At 34.9% G+C, this 17,284-nt stretch overlaps 1 protein-coding gene across 1 annotated transcript; it reads right to left on the minus strand.

The window, feature by feature from the left end:
* Window positions 1-805: 805 nt before the first annotated feature.
* On the minus strand, window positions 806-1,678 carry LOC127122609 (uncharacterized). Its single transcript, XM_051052916.1, has one exon. The coding sequence runs from the start codon at window positions 1,676-1,678 to the stop codon at window positions 806-808; it is 873 nt and encodes a 290-aa protein (XP_050908873.1).
* Between the last annotated feature and the right edge of the window lie 15,606 nt (window positions 1,679-17,284).

Here is a 17,284-nt window from a genome sequence, read left to right on the forward strand (position 1 = left end):
CAGCATAAACTCTCATTCTTCAAGGCAGAAAAACGATCTCTCCAATGTTCAGCACTCAAGATTGCAATCTCAACTTTGTGACATTTCACTCTCCAGGCTTGAAAGGTGATTTAGGAAACCCTAATTGCTTCCTCTTTGAGACGACATTCCATCTCTATCTTGGCATTGGCCTCGTGGAGGGAAAGCTTGAGTTTCTGAATCTCCAAGTCGGATTCATCTCCCAATACTTTCTTTTCTTTGACAGCCAACTCGAACCAACGGTGGTTGTAACCTTGCTCCTTTTCTATCCGCTTTAACTATTTTTGGAGGGAAATTAGCCCCATATCTGCTTGAGCTAAACCATCTTGGTATTTCTCTTTGAGGTTCTCCTAAAATTTCACCTTCTTTATGCTTTTTGATAAGAGCTCGATATCTTCTTCACTCTTTCTTTTCAACTTAGCCCAATCTCTATCCAATGCAAGGAGCTTTGATTGCAAGTATCCATTCTCTTTAGTTAACTATGCGATAGTTGCTTTTAATGCATCTACTTCTCCCTTGGATGCATACACTGACTCTAGTTCCGGGGAAGAATCTGGACATCCACACTGTATGGTATCTTGACTTCTTTCGCCCTTTGTACCACCCATTGGTGATACGGCTCCTTAGCTCGACAATTACGTTTGCCTAGCTCTTTGCCTTTGTGATGAATCTGAGTCCAAGCTTGCTTAACCTTTTGCAACAGAGTTGGGTTCTCTGTTCCCAAACCAGGCAAGATGAAGTCCTTAAGTAGTTCAGCCCTAGGTTCATTCTCCATAAGATATCCCAACTACCTCATGGCCAACAAAGGGTTGTAATTGATACAACCTTGTGGACCCATGAGTGGCACATTCGGGAAGTTTCCACAACTCATGATAACCTGATCTATGTTGGAGGTAGGAAGATACCAAACCAAATCTTTGGCAGTAAGGGAGGCAAACTTTTGGGACCACCTCAAGTCCTTCAAGAAATCTACCCAAGGCTCCTTTTGAGGCATGTGAGATAAGAGCCAAGTGTACAATAGTGAAGCACAACTCAATACCACGCCCTTCCTCTTTTTATGCCTAGTGTGTAAGCAGTAATACACATCAGACACCAAGGCAGGGACATGATTCCCAGATACGAACACACTAATGATGGAATGGTTTATGTAATCATCGTCATTTGGAAACAGGACGACTCCATAGATCAGTAGGGCTAGAATGTCACTGAAAGGCAGCAATTTCCCTTCTTTATCCAAGGCCCATGCCTTGTCTTCCAAGAACTTCCTAGAAAATCCCCTAGGTCCAAGACCAAAGGATACCTCTTCGACATATAAGTGGAGTGCTTCAGCAACTAATTCAGGCATCAATAGTTCACCCAACTTTGTGAAGGGAGAGTGGTCTTTCACATACCAACCTAGAAGCTTCTCGTACTCTTCAATGGTCGGAGCCAACTGAAAGTCTTTGAATGTAAAACATATGAGTGGTGGATCATAGTACTGGGATAAGGCCACCAAAGTTGAGACGTCTACAGAGGTATTAAGAAGATCCAGGATCTGTCCATATCTGCAGATGAAGTTGTTCTTCTTACAGGGAGTAATTTTGATGTTGAGAGTCAACATGGTATCCATTCTTGGAAGCTTGAACTTGAGTGAAAGGGTATTCTTCTTTTCTGATCCCATTTTGGAATGTTCACTGCACAATTACAAACCCTTAGGATTCTCCGAGAATAATGCCCAAGTATGTATGGAATGCAATATGTTATGAATGCATATGCTACAAGAGGACATGATCACTGTAGATTCAAGGTGCGTTGGAGGTTAAGTTTCCCTGCAAGAAACCCACATACCCTCACAAGGTGAGTACTAAGACTTTTGAAGATGCTTAGATTCACGGATCATGAGGTGAAAGTATCGTTATCGCCACAAGATAACTTGTGAGTTAATAACACTTTTGGGATGACCTCCTCTAAGTGAAATTGCCTTCAGCCTCAAAAGACAAGGGTTGTCTAAAGGTCCTCAGATTCATGGATTCTCTTTGGAAGAATGGTTGTCAGCATGAACGTGACTCACGTACCAGCAAAACTCCAAAAATAATCTATTCCAAGCGGGATCTCCATATCTCCCCCTCAAGATAACTACGTCTGACAGGTCAATTCAAAGAGCCCTCCTATCTTAGGTGAACTCTCTAAGCATGTGTATTAGGCTTTTCCCTCCATAGTATCCATACCACAAGATCACAATAAGATAATATGTAACAGAAATATATAACAAGAATGGATAAATAAAACAAGCGATAACAAAAATAAACATCCAAGGAAAATGATACATGCAAGCAAGGCTTGACTCGCTTATGGGAACTCCATATCATCCCCAACAAAGTCGCCAGTTATCGCGCCGCGAAAAATACAGAGTCGCCACCAAATTTTATTTATTCTAGAGGAAAGGGAAAATAACGATAAAACCCAAAATGAAAGAATGTTCTCGAAACCAAGAGCAGACTCGGAAGTCGGTTATGCAAGGGGAAGGTATTAGCACCCCCCACATCCATGGTACTCCATGGGAACCACTTGCTCATATCAATGTGTCTGGATGTTATTTATCTGTATGTTGCTTGCTATCGGGAATAAGATGAAAGAATGAGATGGGGATATAAATTAAGTTTTAAGTTAGTGTGCTCACCAAGGATTTGGGCCCTTATGCCTACGTATCCTCATACATGCAATAAGTAAGTCAGAGCTCCGTAGTTCGACTCACAAACAAAACATTTGTTTAGTTGTTTTTACCGAACAGTATTGACGTTTGCATGCTACTGTTCACTTGCTTGTTTGTCTTTCATGGGAGCGAGAAGTATTTGCTTGTTTGCGGTAAAGTGGATATGCTTGGATCGCACTCTAGCAGTTAAACATTAATTGCTCACACATGGAGGCTTAAGGGTCATTTGCGGTAGAACGAAAGTAACATGTCATTTTTGAAAGGTTTTTGAAGATAGTGCACTGAGGCAAAAGATAATTTTATTTGTTGGGGTTGATTTTATGTACGGAGACAAGCATCATACCCTTGGCTAAATATAATCAACAATCCAAGAACTCGGGAGTTGAGAGGATAATGTTATCCTAACCAATCTTTTTCATCCAAAAAAGAGATTTGAATTGTGAAAAGAGTTTCACAAGTCTAATCATCAGAACTTAGAGGGAGACAAGTATCTGACCCTTGACTAAGTACGGCCAACAATCAGAATACTTGGGAGTCGAGAGGACAATGGAGTCCTCACTACCCCTTTTCTCCCTCATAGCACCTAGATCTAACTTGTTTGAATCATTAGATGTTTTAAGGGGGAATTCAAGTGTCGGGTCCTCAAGCTAGGTATGACCGACAACCCAAGTACTTGAATGTTGTGTACAAGCACGTACACCCCATTTTTGCATTTCAGTTTGTTATAAAATGTTTTTGAAAAGGGCACTTGACGTTGGATCAACTGTTTGAGTTTATTATGAAAAGTGTGTGAGGAATGGAGGAGATAAATAGATTTAGGTTGAGAAGAGAATGGAGGTGAGATATGGATCATGGAATGGATGGGAAATACTTGATGTTGGATCAAGTATTCGCGTTGCAATGGTGTGAGTTTTATTTAGAAAACAATTTGACGTTGGATAAAGTACCTTTTGTTTCTTTTGAAATGCTTTATTTATCGTTTTGTTTTTATCTTTTTGATTAGCATGCATGATGATAAACCTAAGCTATTACATGATCATGGGGTGGGGGGACATTTGACCCATAATGGGGGGAAGTAAGCAATACAACATAAATGAAAATGAAAAGAATTATACAAATTAAAATCAGGTGTCATGCCTAAAACATACAAGTGGCATGACACTTCAAACAATACAAAATAATTGAATGAACAAAAATATAATTGATAACTCAGATGGTTTGAATCCCACATTCACATGTCAACACAAAACAATAAAATGGGGTTAGTATGCATTAATAAAATGGAATTAAAATGCTAACTCAAATTAATGAAATGGTGAAATGATGAAATGATATAATGATCATGGTGAGAATAATGGATATGCTAACACGTCATATCAAATTGAAATATCATTTTCAATTTGGATCTAATAATCATAATTAAAGAAATAGCACCATTAAAATGGGATTAAAATCAAACATGGCATGTGAAACTAAATAAATTCTTCATTCCTAACATGACATATTAATTGAATTAACATAGCAAAATATTAGTGATCACACAAACCAAAACTCCAATGGTTAATCAATATTATTTTTTTAGGCATTTTCTCATGACTAACAAATGAATTGAATTAATGACTAATACATCTAATTATGCTCCTAAAAGAACAATTAGCAAAAATATTTTTATTCATTTTCTACTCATGGTAAGCAAAACAAAACATAAAATCAACAATTAAAATCCACCAAGATTAAAATCAAGATCATACAAACAAGAATTAAAAACACAAACTTAAAATGGATAAAAAAACAAGAAAAAAAACAATAAAATAAAAAGAGATTGAGCGAGGGGTGTATAGTTCTGGAACTGTGGTGCTGAGATATCCCCAATCGCGTGGGCCTGAAGTGCAAGCCCAAATCCAAATTCTGTGTAGGAAGGGGGTGCACTAGAAACAACAAAACTGTTCCAGCGAAATGGCCTAAAGCCCACAACAACAAGGCCCAACGAAATTCTTCAGCATGTGGACAAAGCTAATGGATAAGGTCAAATGACATGGCTAAAGGTGGATGATGAGTCAGCGGGTGGATCAGTCAATGGTACGAGTTAATGCACGTGGTGCTCATCAATGCACAAGAATTTGTAAGGCATTTGGAAAAGAAACGTTAAAATGACACTCAGAATTTATTCGTGGACTGTTTGTGTAAATTGTAGACCTGCTTATGAGTGATTACTTTGTTTTTCTTTGGTGCGCTATGTAATGATGCCATGACTAACTTTGCATTGCAGCCCTATTTTGAATGTCATGTTTGAATGCGATATAGGTTGAATTATATTGTAATGGTCGCCATCACTTGTATTCTAAGACTTGATGTTATGGAAATGAATGATTTATGTGATTGAATGTTGTAGTGCATCGGTTCTCTTTTTTACATTGCAGAAAACAAGTTATAACAATTTCTGAATTGTTGGCTTTGTGGCATGGTATTGGTCAAGGAGTTTGGAGACGGACCTTTTGCTTATGGATGCTTGGGATCTTTCTGGTTTTAAATTAGCTTGGAATTGTAGCTAATGATCTAGGAGTTTGGCTATTGGATCATGTTGAACTATTATGGAATTTTGTTGTAAATTTTGAAATGAACCTTGTGAATTGGAAAAATGTAATATATACAATTATTGTTGTAATTGGATGCATGTATTTGTATGGTTTATATATGAAATGGTCAATTGGGAAATGGTTATGTCTTATGAAATATTTGTGTATTATGATTTTATGGAAATGTAGAACAAAGTTATGCAATGGTTCATTGTTGAAATGAAAGTAATTGAGACTTGTCATATTTTGGAGATGTATGGTTCATGGAGTTGGTTATGTGATGTGAAAATGTAATTGTATTGGTTAATGTAACATTGCATGGTTGAAATGATTGAAATTTGAAGATGCACGATTTATGTTTTGAACTTGAAATGTAATATGAAATAATTTATGAATGGTTTGTGAATGGTTTGACTTGATATGACCATGGTTAAAAATGGTTCAAAACGAACATGAATGAACATGTATTGTATTGAAAAAGAAAATGGTTGGAAAATGGCCTGAAATGAATCATGAATGATAGTTTAGGAAATGAGACTTAGGTTTGGAAATGGGTGGTAGACTTTGGTGAACTAGTTGACCAGAAAGTCAATTGTTGACCAAAAAGTCAATTGTTGACCAAAGTCAACAATTGGTCAAAGTTTCCAAATTGCACTCTTTCATGTAATGAACAATGAAATGTAATGTAATAGCTACATGAATGGGATCATATTCATGAATTTGATATTGTAATGAATGAATTTGTATTGAATTGACATGAACATGCCTTGGAAATGATATGACTTTGAATCAACTATGACCATAACTTGTAACTGACTTAAAATTAAAGCAAAAATACATGAATGAAATGTGAAAGAAAAAAATCCATGACAAATCTTGAATGAACCATTAAACAAAAACCAAAGGCCATAGCTACAGGTGAAATGAACAATGAACAAATGAAAATAGGCTAAGCAAGGTAATAACTATGGCTAGGCATAAGGATGACTAAGTGATATAGCAAAGTATGTACTTAGGCACAATCCAAAGGACACAAGCACATGATGCATAAGTGGGATCAACACCAAGGAACCAACAAGAACAACAAGAATAACCATGAACAAAAGGTTGTGGGGTGAAGCTTGACCAAGCAAGAGGATCAAGCATCAATGAAACGATGATGAAATTAGGGTTAGGAGGCCATCCATAAGGGCATGGGGAATAATTAGGGTTTGTGGACACCATGATCAAATGAGGATCCCAAATTAGGTTTTTGCTACACCAATAAGCCAAAGTTGAATCACCAATAATAAGGACATACACAAGCCTCAAGCGCTACGTCTAATTAGGGTTCGATTGATTGAGCCACCTTTAGCTGCAGAGAAACTCTAGCTTCCAATAGGTGCACGCACAAAGCTTTGAATCCATGATACATGTCCTCTTGTAATGGACCAATGGCTATGCAGATGAAATGAATGATCACAATGATATGCAGATGATTATGGTTAGTGACCTAGATGAACTTTGTGAAGAATATGGTAAATTTTGGGGTATGACACTAAAGATAAAATAATATATGTTACGGATATCGTTAGCAGCGGAGTTAAGACACCAGTCATGATACTTGGACACTGGATGCTCGCGACACATGAAGGGAAGAAGGCATATGTTCCAAAGCCTGTAACTTAAGCCTGGAGGCGTCGTTTGTTTCAGAGGTGATTAGAAAGGGAAAATCATTGGCTCTGGAAAAGTAGGTAACGATAAACTTCTTTCCATTACTAATTTTCTTTTAGTTGAAGGATTAATGCATAATCTTTTTTCCATAAGTCATTTAAGTGACAATGGTTATAATATTATTTTCAATCAAAAGTCTTGTAAAGCTGTCAATCAAAAGGATACTTCTGCTGAAGAACCCAGAGCCTTTGAAGCTACTTCTACTGGAACTGCTTTTAGAACAACTGCATCTTCTGAAGCTCATTGTCCTATTATTATTTACCGTTCATCCATTTCAACAACCACATCCCCTTCATCTATCTCCTTTCTGTAGGAGAATAGCGATCCAAAACACAGCGGAAATTAAAATTTTCTCCTTTAGTGATCCTTACGGATGGGCATGATCAGCGATAGAATTGTTAACTCTTATGGCGATTGAAACCCTTGATGCAGATCGAATGAGTGATCACAAACATTGAATGGTGACAACGCCTCTACCCAGTCGACACGAACGGAATCCTATAGTCTCAGTGCTAGCTGCTACGATTAAAGGCTTTGTGTGTGTGTGTGTGTGTGTGTGTGTGTGTGTGTGAGAGAGAGAGAGAGAGAGAGAGAGAGAAATGAAATTTTCAGCTGAACGAATTCTTCTGCACAAGGGTTCTATTTATAGAACCACTTGTGTGTGGCTGCAAGCTTAAAAGCCCACTTAAGTGTATGTGGCCCATATCTTATGATATACCAAAATCACTTAAGCACGTGGTACCTTACCATATTTCGTATTCTACTTAAGTGCATCGTACCTTACGATGTTCTACAATTAACTTAAGTCCATCTAGGTCACTCATGTCCCTCAGCATGCTTCGTGGAGTATCCATCAACTGTCTTTATGGTCATCCAGTTACGGATAATATTTGATCAACAATAAGGCATTTGACTCTACATCTAGGGTCCATAGTGGTTTCAGGTCAAAGGCTGGTATACACCACTATCACCATGAGAATAACTTATGACACCTTGCATAACATTCTATATAGTATTCTAATAGCGGGTCAATCCAATATAAATATTACTCCTAATATTCATACCTATGTTTAAGACTTGATAACTCCTTATCCATGATCCATGAGATATGATCATCAGTCTATATACATAATAGTCTTAATGCTTTAATGTTATCCCACTTCACAACAAAGCTCGACTACGGATACTTTAATAATAGTGTCCTTATGTTTAATGGGATCTCATGATTAATTCACACTTGATACATTAAACGAACTAGCTATTCTACGGATTGTATTAAACAAACATAATAAAGAAAAAGCCTTTTATTATTAATAAATAATTCAATACAAGTACCAAAAGTATTTGCCTCTAGGGCTTACACCAACACTTTCCACGTACCTCTTTACAAGGTTTCTCCCTCCCCTCAACCATTCTTTCTCACAATGTTCCTTATGTTCTGGAACCAATTCCTTTTAAACCCATTCATACTTCTTCTCCCCAATCCTCAAATCTAAATATCACCATTCCACCACCCTCACCGTCTATTTATGAAATTGTAACATCCACCATATCACCAACACCTCAACCATTATTACCATATTTTCTTGCATCCCACCTTATTCAACCAGAAAACCCTCAATCATCAATCCCCACTCACTCTGACACCCCTATTGCAGAATCATACATTGATTCTGATACGAAGTCAGAAGTTGAACTCCTAGTCTTCCTAGATAGAACCCCTTAGCCCTACTATGAAAAAACAACCTCTCAAACCAACATTCACCCTACACCCTTAGATGAATTGTTTACTTAGTTTGAAGGTGAGGTTATTGGAATACTCAATGCTCTCACCGAGGCTTGCACTTCTAACGCAAATCTCTCTAAAGTGTATGCTCTGACCAATAACTTCAGAAGTTGGATAGAAGTTAGCTCTGAAGAGTTGAAGATTGCTTGCCTGAAGTAACCTAAAAGGAACTTTTGTGCCATACTCTCTGGTTTAGAAGGTTCCTCCAATGCTTTTACTTGCTTCTCCAGAAGTGACTCCACCCCCCTTTCAAACTTAGACTACTCTTGAAGATGGAAGTAACTCTGGACTCAAGAAGACCATGGTTTCTGAGGAATTAATTTTGAATACTTTGAAGCATCTGGTGGCTGAGAATTATGAAGTTAAAGAGAGACTCAAGCATCAGGATGAGAAGACTTCAAAGATCGAATGGTTGCTTAGAGAGATCTTATCAAGACTACCACCCCCTCATAAAACCTAGTTTTTAAAACTTTGTGTTGTCTTTGTTTTCTGTTTCATTTTTGTATTGAGTTATATTTTTTAATGAAATGAAATTCTATTCTTGGTTTACTTTGTCTTTTATCTTATCTTTTTTAATGATGACAAATGGGGAGAAAGAATGACCCTGATTTTGACATATCTAATTCCAATTCTGAAATCCAAACATGTCATTATATGTTCTAACATTGGTGATTTTGAGAACTTTGAAAAATTTCACCATGTTAACCAAGTGTTTCAGGTTCTAAGGCATTAACCAAGCAAGTTGAATCAAGTTCATAGGAACCAGGATTATGTTTAAGAATTAGGCTTATGTTTTAGATAGTTAACTAAAGTAATTTGTAGTTAACAAGACGTATTCTTATTCTAAACTATGTTTAAGTGATCAAGGTTGAACCAGGCGTATACAATTTATGATAACAACCAGACATGAGGAATACAACCAGGTTATGAAACCAAGACTATGAAAGCTCTGACAAATCATGCTCTATGACAAGATTGATATCCAGACTATCTGACACCCAAGCAATGATTCTGAATGAAATACTTATGTACCTAAGTTGTTGCATTATGGGAAGTTACTTCATCCATTACAACTATGCTTCTGCCTTATGGAAAGATAACAACCATGCTTTAGTAATCAGGCTTCTGCCTTATGGGAAGTTATTTCTTTCATACTAATTGAGATTTTTATATGTGTTAAGATTAGTTTAAGTCTTAAATTTTTAGTGGGAGCTTGCAAACCTAACTATGATATTCTAAGTTGAAAAATAATTTTTAACAATATGAAATTCAAGGGGAGCTTACAAACCTCACTCTGATATTTTTATGGGATTAAACCAAGTAAAAATTGTTCATCAAAATACATGATTTTGTCATCATCAAAAAGGGGGAGATTGTAAGAACAAGATTTTGTTCTGCATCTGGCCTTTAGTTTTGATGATAACAATGCATTATTTCTTAGAGAATAATTTTGTACACTAATAGTTTTTATCTAGTGTGTAGCTTTTTCTAACAGGTTCAGAATCTGAAGCATTGACACACGACATCCTCAGATACTGGAATAAACACACTATGACTCTGAAGAAATACTAGTGTTTTACAAGATACTATGAAGTTCTAAAATACTCTTAGACAACGGTTATGATGAACGTTTATGCTAAAGCTTCTTAATGTGACTCTGATTGAAGAGCCTATGAAGGAATGTCAGCCTTCAAGATTTTGTGATCAAGTTATGAAGATTATGAAGAACAAGATCTGAAGACTATAAAGACCAGGTTCTGAGGAACTGTGTCAAGACTCTGAAGATCCAGGTTCTAAAGATTATGTCAAATAGTCTTTTGATCCTTATTAGCATGCTTCAACATCATTTCATCAGAAGCCTCTAAAGATAAAAATATTTTGCGTCCGAAAAATAGTACACAGTACAAGATCACCATTCCCTCCACTACGTTGATTATGTAGGCTAAGGACAATACTATTGTGGCAGGGTATTGGTCAAGGAGTTTGGATTGTGATCAAGTTTGGAGACAGACCTTTTGCTTATGGATGCTTGGGATCTTTCTGGTTTTGAATTAGCTTGGAATTGTAGCTAATGATCTAGGAGTTTGGCTATTGGATCATGTTGAACTATTATGGAATTTTGTTGTAAATTTTGAAATGAACCTTGTGAATTGGAAAAATGTAATATATACAATTATTGTTGTAACTGGATGCATGTATTTGTATGGTTTATATATGAAATGGTCAATTGGGAAATGGTTATGTCTTATGAAATATTTGTGTATTATGATTTTATGGAAATGTAGAACAAAGTTATGCAATGGTTCATTGTTGAAATGAAAGTAATTGAGACTTGTCATATTTTGGAGATGTATGGTTCATGGAGTTGGTTATGTGATGTGAAAATGTAATTGTATTGGTTAATGTAACATTGCATGGTTGAAATGATTGAAATTTGAAGATGCACGTTTATGTTTTGAACTTGAAATGTAATATGAAATAATTTATGAATGGTTTGACTTGATATGACCATGGTTAAAAATGGTTTAAAACGAACCTGAATGAACATGTATTGTATTGAAAAAGAAAATGGTTGGAAAATGACCTGAAATGAATCATGAATGATAGTTTAGGAAATGAGACTTAGGTTTGGAAATGGGTGGTAGACTTTGGTGAAGTAGTTGACCACAAAGTCAATTGTTGACCAAAGTCAACAATTGATCAAAGTTTCCAAATTGCACTCTTTCATGTAATGAACAATGAAATGTAATGTAATAGCTACATGAATGGGATCATAGTCATGAATTTGATATTGTAATGAATGAATTTGTATTGAATTGACATGAACATGCCTTGGAAATGATATGACTTTGAATCAACTATGACCATAACTTGTAACTGACTTAAAATTAAAGCAAAAATACATGAATGAAATGTGAAAGAAAAAAATCCATGACAAATCTTGAATGAGCCATTAAACAAAAACCAAAGGCCATAGCTACAGGTGAAATGAACAATGAACAAATGAAAATAGGCTAAGCAAGGTAATAACTATGGCTAGGCATAAGGATGACTAAGTGATATAGCAAAGTATGTACTTAGGCATAATCCAAAGGACACAAGCACATGATGCACAAGTGGGATTAACACCAAGGAACCAACAAGAACAACAAGAATAACCATGAACAAAAGGTTGTGGGGTGAAGCTTGACCAAGCAAGAGGATCAAGCATCAATGAAACGATGATGAAATTAGGGTTAGGAGGCCATCCATAAGGGCATGGGGAATAATTAGGGTTTGTGGACACCATGATCAAATGAGGATCCCAAATTAGGTTTTTGCTACACCAATAAGCCAAAGTTGAATCACCAATAATAAGGACATACACAAGCCTCAAGCGCTACGTCTAATTAGGGTTCGATTGATTGAGCCACCTTTAGCTGCAGAGAAACTCTAGCTTCCAATAGGTGCACGCACAAAGCTTTGAATCCATGATACATGTCCTCTTGTAATGGACCAATGGCTATGCAGATGAAATGAATGATCACAATGATATGCAGATGATTATGGTTAGTGACCTAGATGAACTTTGTGAAGAATATGGTGAATTTTGGGGTATGACACTAAAGATAAAATAATATATGTTACGGATATCGTTAGCAGCGGAGTTAAGACACCAGTCATGATACCTGGACACTGGATGCTCGCGACACATGAAGGGAATAAGGCATATGTTCCAAAGCCTGGAACTTAAGCCTGGAGGCGTCGTTCGTTTCAGAGGTGATTAGAAAGGGAAAATCATTGGTTCTGGAAAAGTAGGTAACGATAAACTTCTTTCCATTACTAATTTTCTTTTAGTTGAAGGATTAATGCATAATCTTTTTTCCATAAGTCAATTAAGTGACAATTGTTATAATATTATTTTCAATCAAAAGTCTTGTAAAGCTGTCAGTCAAAAGGATGGTTCAGTTCTTTTCAACGGAAAGAGGAAGTAGAACATTTACAAGAGAAGACTTTCTAATTTGAAAAATCAAAATGTAAAATGTCTTATGTCTGAATGAAGAGCAATGAACATGGCATAGACGATTAGGTCATGTTAGCATGGGGAGGATTTCTCAGATTAACAAGATTAATCTTGTCAAAGGCCTGCCAAATCTGAAGTTTTCTTCAGATGCTCTTTGTGAAGTATGTCAGAAAGGCAAATTTTCTAAAATGTCTTTCAAGGTTAAAAATGTTGTTTCAACCTCCAGACCAATGAAGTTTCGGCACATTGACTTGTTTAGTCTAGTAAAAACTACCTCTGTCAATGGTAAGAAGTATGGATTAGTCGTTATTGATGACTACATCATATGGACATGGGTGAAATTTCTTAGACACAAGGATGAGTCGCATTCTGTGTTTTCTACCTTCTGCTCCCAAGTGCAAAATGAGAAAGATCTCAGAATTGTAAAAGTCAAAAGTGATCATGGTGGTGAATTTGAAAACAAAGATTTTGAAAAACTCTTTGACGCAAATGACATTTCCCATGATTTCTCCTGCACTAGAAATCCATAACAAAATGGAGTTGTAGATAGGAAGAATAGGACTCTGCAAGAGATGGTCAGAACCATGATCAACGAGACTAATGTGGCCAAGCACTTTTGGGCAGAGGCTATCAATACAACTTGTTATATTCAGAATAAGATCTCTATAAACCTATTATGGTTAAGACTCCCTATGCATTATGGAATAATTTAAAGTCTAACATTTTATATTTTCATCCTTTTGGATGTTCTTGTTTTATGTTGAACACTAAAGAGAATCTGAGCGAGTTTGATTCTAAGGCACAAAAGTGCATCATATTAGGATACTCTGAACGCTCGAAAGACTACAAAGTGTGTAACACTGAGACACCGATTATTGAAGAATCAATCCATGTCAGATTCGATGATAAGCTTGACTATGAAAAGTCAAAGCTAGTTGAGAAATTTGCAGATCTGGAGATCACTTACTCTAGTTCTGAATGAAAGACTTCAAAAGCCAAAAAAAGATGAAGCTAGGGACTCTAAAGCTCCTCAAACAGAAGTTGTTGAAGCTCATAATCCTCTGAGAAGGCACATACAAAGATCTTCACATTCTGAAGAATTGATTATGGGAGATAAGTCTGAACCCGTAAGAACCAAATCCTCTTTCAAGCCCTCAAAGAAAGCCTTTTGGGTTTGGTGTCTCTACTAGACCCTACATTAATTGATGAAGCAATTCAGGACACATAATGGATTTTGACTATGCAAGAGGAACTCAATCAATTTTCCAGAAATGATGTTTGGGATGTAGTACCAATACCCAAAGGAACTCACTTGGAACTATAGCACCTCGTTTTCGTTAGATTATTTTATTTAATTTATTTATGTATTTTGTGTGATTTAATTGCTTATTATATGATTGTGGGTTATATGTCCTTGTGTTGGGTGTGTGGAGAGATCTTAGAAGTGAATAAAATTATTTTAAAAATAATTAATTCTTAGAATAAATAGTATTATAATTGAGTTATTTAAATAAAATAGAAATATGATTGTTTGGTCAATTGTGTGATTTGAGAGAAATATATGGTAAGAGGAGAGAGATTAAAAATTAGTTGGATAATAATAATAATTAGGCAAAAGTAATTAGAATAATATATATTCTAGAAAATTAGGGAAATAGACTCGTCCTATCAGTACATGAAAAATAGGAGAATAGAGAAACAAGTTTTTGGAAAATGAGTGTTAGGGCTTGAGAGAATAGATCACTTGAATCTCATCTTGCTGAATTTTTTGAAATTACAAGGTAAGGGGGGAAAGGACTATCAATTTAGATATTTTGTGTGATGGGGTAGAGATGAGAAGTTCTTAATCTCATTAGAATTATAAAATTGCTTTGATAAAATTTTTAATAGAATTGTTGATAAATTATTATGAATCATGAAGAATATAAATGTTGTAATGTGGTGTTTACAATATTCATATTTATTTGCAAATGTTTATGTCCGAAGAATTTTCAATTCACGTTTTCGCAACATGGCTGATATGAGTTGGTTTTGGGATTTAAATATTGTATTACCAATCAAGTCCATTTATCTAGTAAGCCTATAGAGTAAACTAATACACCATTCGGTCACTATTATAAGCAAATTTAACTTTTTTGGTACATTTGATTATTAGTGTCTCAAATACATATGTGGACTAGATACATTAGCCGTCAAATGTATCAAAAAAAGAAGTTAAATTTACTTATAATAGTGATTGGATAGTGTATTATTTTATTAGGTTGTCAGCATTTGATCCTATCTATATTTTACTACTTTATTGTAAGTGTAGGAATGAATTGATAAATATATAAAAAGGGTTTGTTAAGGATATAAAACCAATACATGATGAAGCATAAAAAATAGTCATGTTAGTAGTCATTGAGTTTACTTTTCTAAACTTGTAGAAGACTCGTGCGTCGGCATGAGTAAAAACATTTATATCTTAAATTATTTATTTGAAATAGAATTAAATTTAATGAAAATTTATTTTGTACAATATAATTGTATTAAATGCACATTAAAAGTAATATTTATGAATGATTTATTGGCTGAATCTGAATCTAATTGATTGTGTCCCATGCCACTTTAAGTATTTAAATCATATTATTAACATTAGACACAAATGAAAATGAGTGATTGCCTAATATCTATTATATAATAGCAAATTATCTTGAGTGAGAATAAATCAGTTATTCAATCATATACATAATAATCAATATTTCATGTTTTATTGCTCAAATCTAATTGATTGTGTCCCGTGTCATTTTATAAAGGATTTCAATCATATTTTCAACATTAAAGATATGATAAAAGTGCTAAATTCTACAACTAAAAACTAAATATTAAAAAAATAAAAAAGAAGTGCTAACATCAAACTCTTTACCTCACACTTTCCAATTTGAGGGGTTTGACCGAAATAGAATATAAATCATATATCATTTTCTAATTATAATTAAAAGGATAATGCTAACTTGTGCCCTAAGGGCATAAGTTAAGAAATCTAGTTATAGAAAATTTGTATTGGGAAAAATAATAAAAAAAATTAATTTTATGTTTTTATTAAAATCAAAGACAAATTCCAACATAACATTATTTTCTTTAACTCTTAACTTGTGTCCCTAGACATAAGTTAACATTACCCTAATTAAAATTCATTCTATCTTTAGGTCCATAGCATTCTTAGACTCATTGTACCTTAAGTTAGGAGTTAATGCTAGTTTTAATTTCTAATTGTACTTATCATGTTCTCAAGCACCGAGAAATTCTTATGATATTTCTTCTCAAGTTCTCAAGTAAAACAATTGAGAAACAATGGCAAATACTTTGAAAAGAGGAAATAGATGATCAGGAATATAAATATTACATGTCTCCATCTAGAGTGTAGAAGATAAAATTTAGAGTAGTTTCAAAATAGCCATGAGAGCAAAATCACTGTCTATTTAGAGTAGTTTTTAAACTAATCATAATAGGCATAGCCACAGAAACTGCAAGAGAGGTTTGCAAATCTTGTGGCAACTTCCAAAGATTGTAAGGAGGAAGTCAATCACTATTTAAATACACAAGGAACAATGTCGCACCACCAATTTGTTATATAGAACTATTTGCACACGACTGAAATCTGAAGCAATAATCTATGAACATTGTAAATAAGTGAAAAATGAATTGTCACCATCAAGAATCACGAACAGTTTTTAGGGATTGAGTCATCTTTTAGATATGCTACCTTGTTACCTCTATAATCTTCGGGTACACAATCATTGTCATATATGTCCATAATTTCAACAACCTACATATCCATTGATCGGAAAAAATATCAAAATAAGCATATGGATAATGATTTAAAAGGAAAAGATAAAGAAATTGCATCGCATTAATGTAAGAAGAAATTATATATACATTATACGATGCACGGAGTGTGACAATTCCAACAGGAATAGAAATTAAACCCATCAACAGAAATATAGAAATTACCTGCAAAGAACATTTCAAAGTTAGAATCCACATTTTTTAGAAAGGCACCATAAAATATTAAGTATTGTAAAAGAACTAACTGATGCATGTGTAAGGACAGGTTTACATGCTGGAAGGTTCTGCTGTGTAAACTGATAGAGTGCTGCAAGACCACCACAAATGGCATTAAGTACAAGTTCTAAAAGAATGGTAACTAAAAAGGAGACATAAAGGAGTTTCGAAATAAAAAGGCTTGTGAAAGAAACATCAATTACAACTTATTGGATAACTCTGACTTAGTGGTTTCTAGTCTATCTTCAAATGTCATAATAAGTTTTATTCCTTTCCAACACAGTCTATTGTCACTTTGAGAAGAAGAATGTATAAAATGCATTGAAAATGCAAGAATTTTCAAAATGATTGTGCAATTCTTTATATATTAGATCACAAGATTTTGATGATATAAATCTGAAGTTAGGTTGCAACTTGTGTCAAAGAACATTAAATATGAGTATCTTTTAATT

This window comes from Lathyrus oleraceus, chromosome 2 (genome assembly GCF_024323335.1).
Source record: "Lathyrus oleraceus cultivar Zhongwan6 chromosome 2, CAAS_Psat_ZW6_1.0, whole genome shotgun sequence".
Lineage (NCBI taxonomy): Eukaryota > Viridiplantae > Streptophyta > Magnoliopsida > Fabales > Fabaceae > Lathyrus > Lathyrus oleraceus.

Coding starts and splice junctions, on each gene's coding strand:
- LOC127122609 (XM_051052916.1), bottom strand. CDS start 1,678: ATGGGATCAGAAAAGAAGAATACCCTTTCACTCAAGTTCAAGCTTCCA.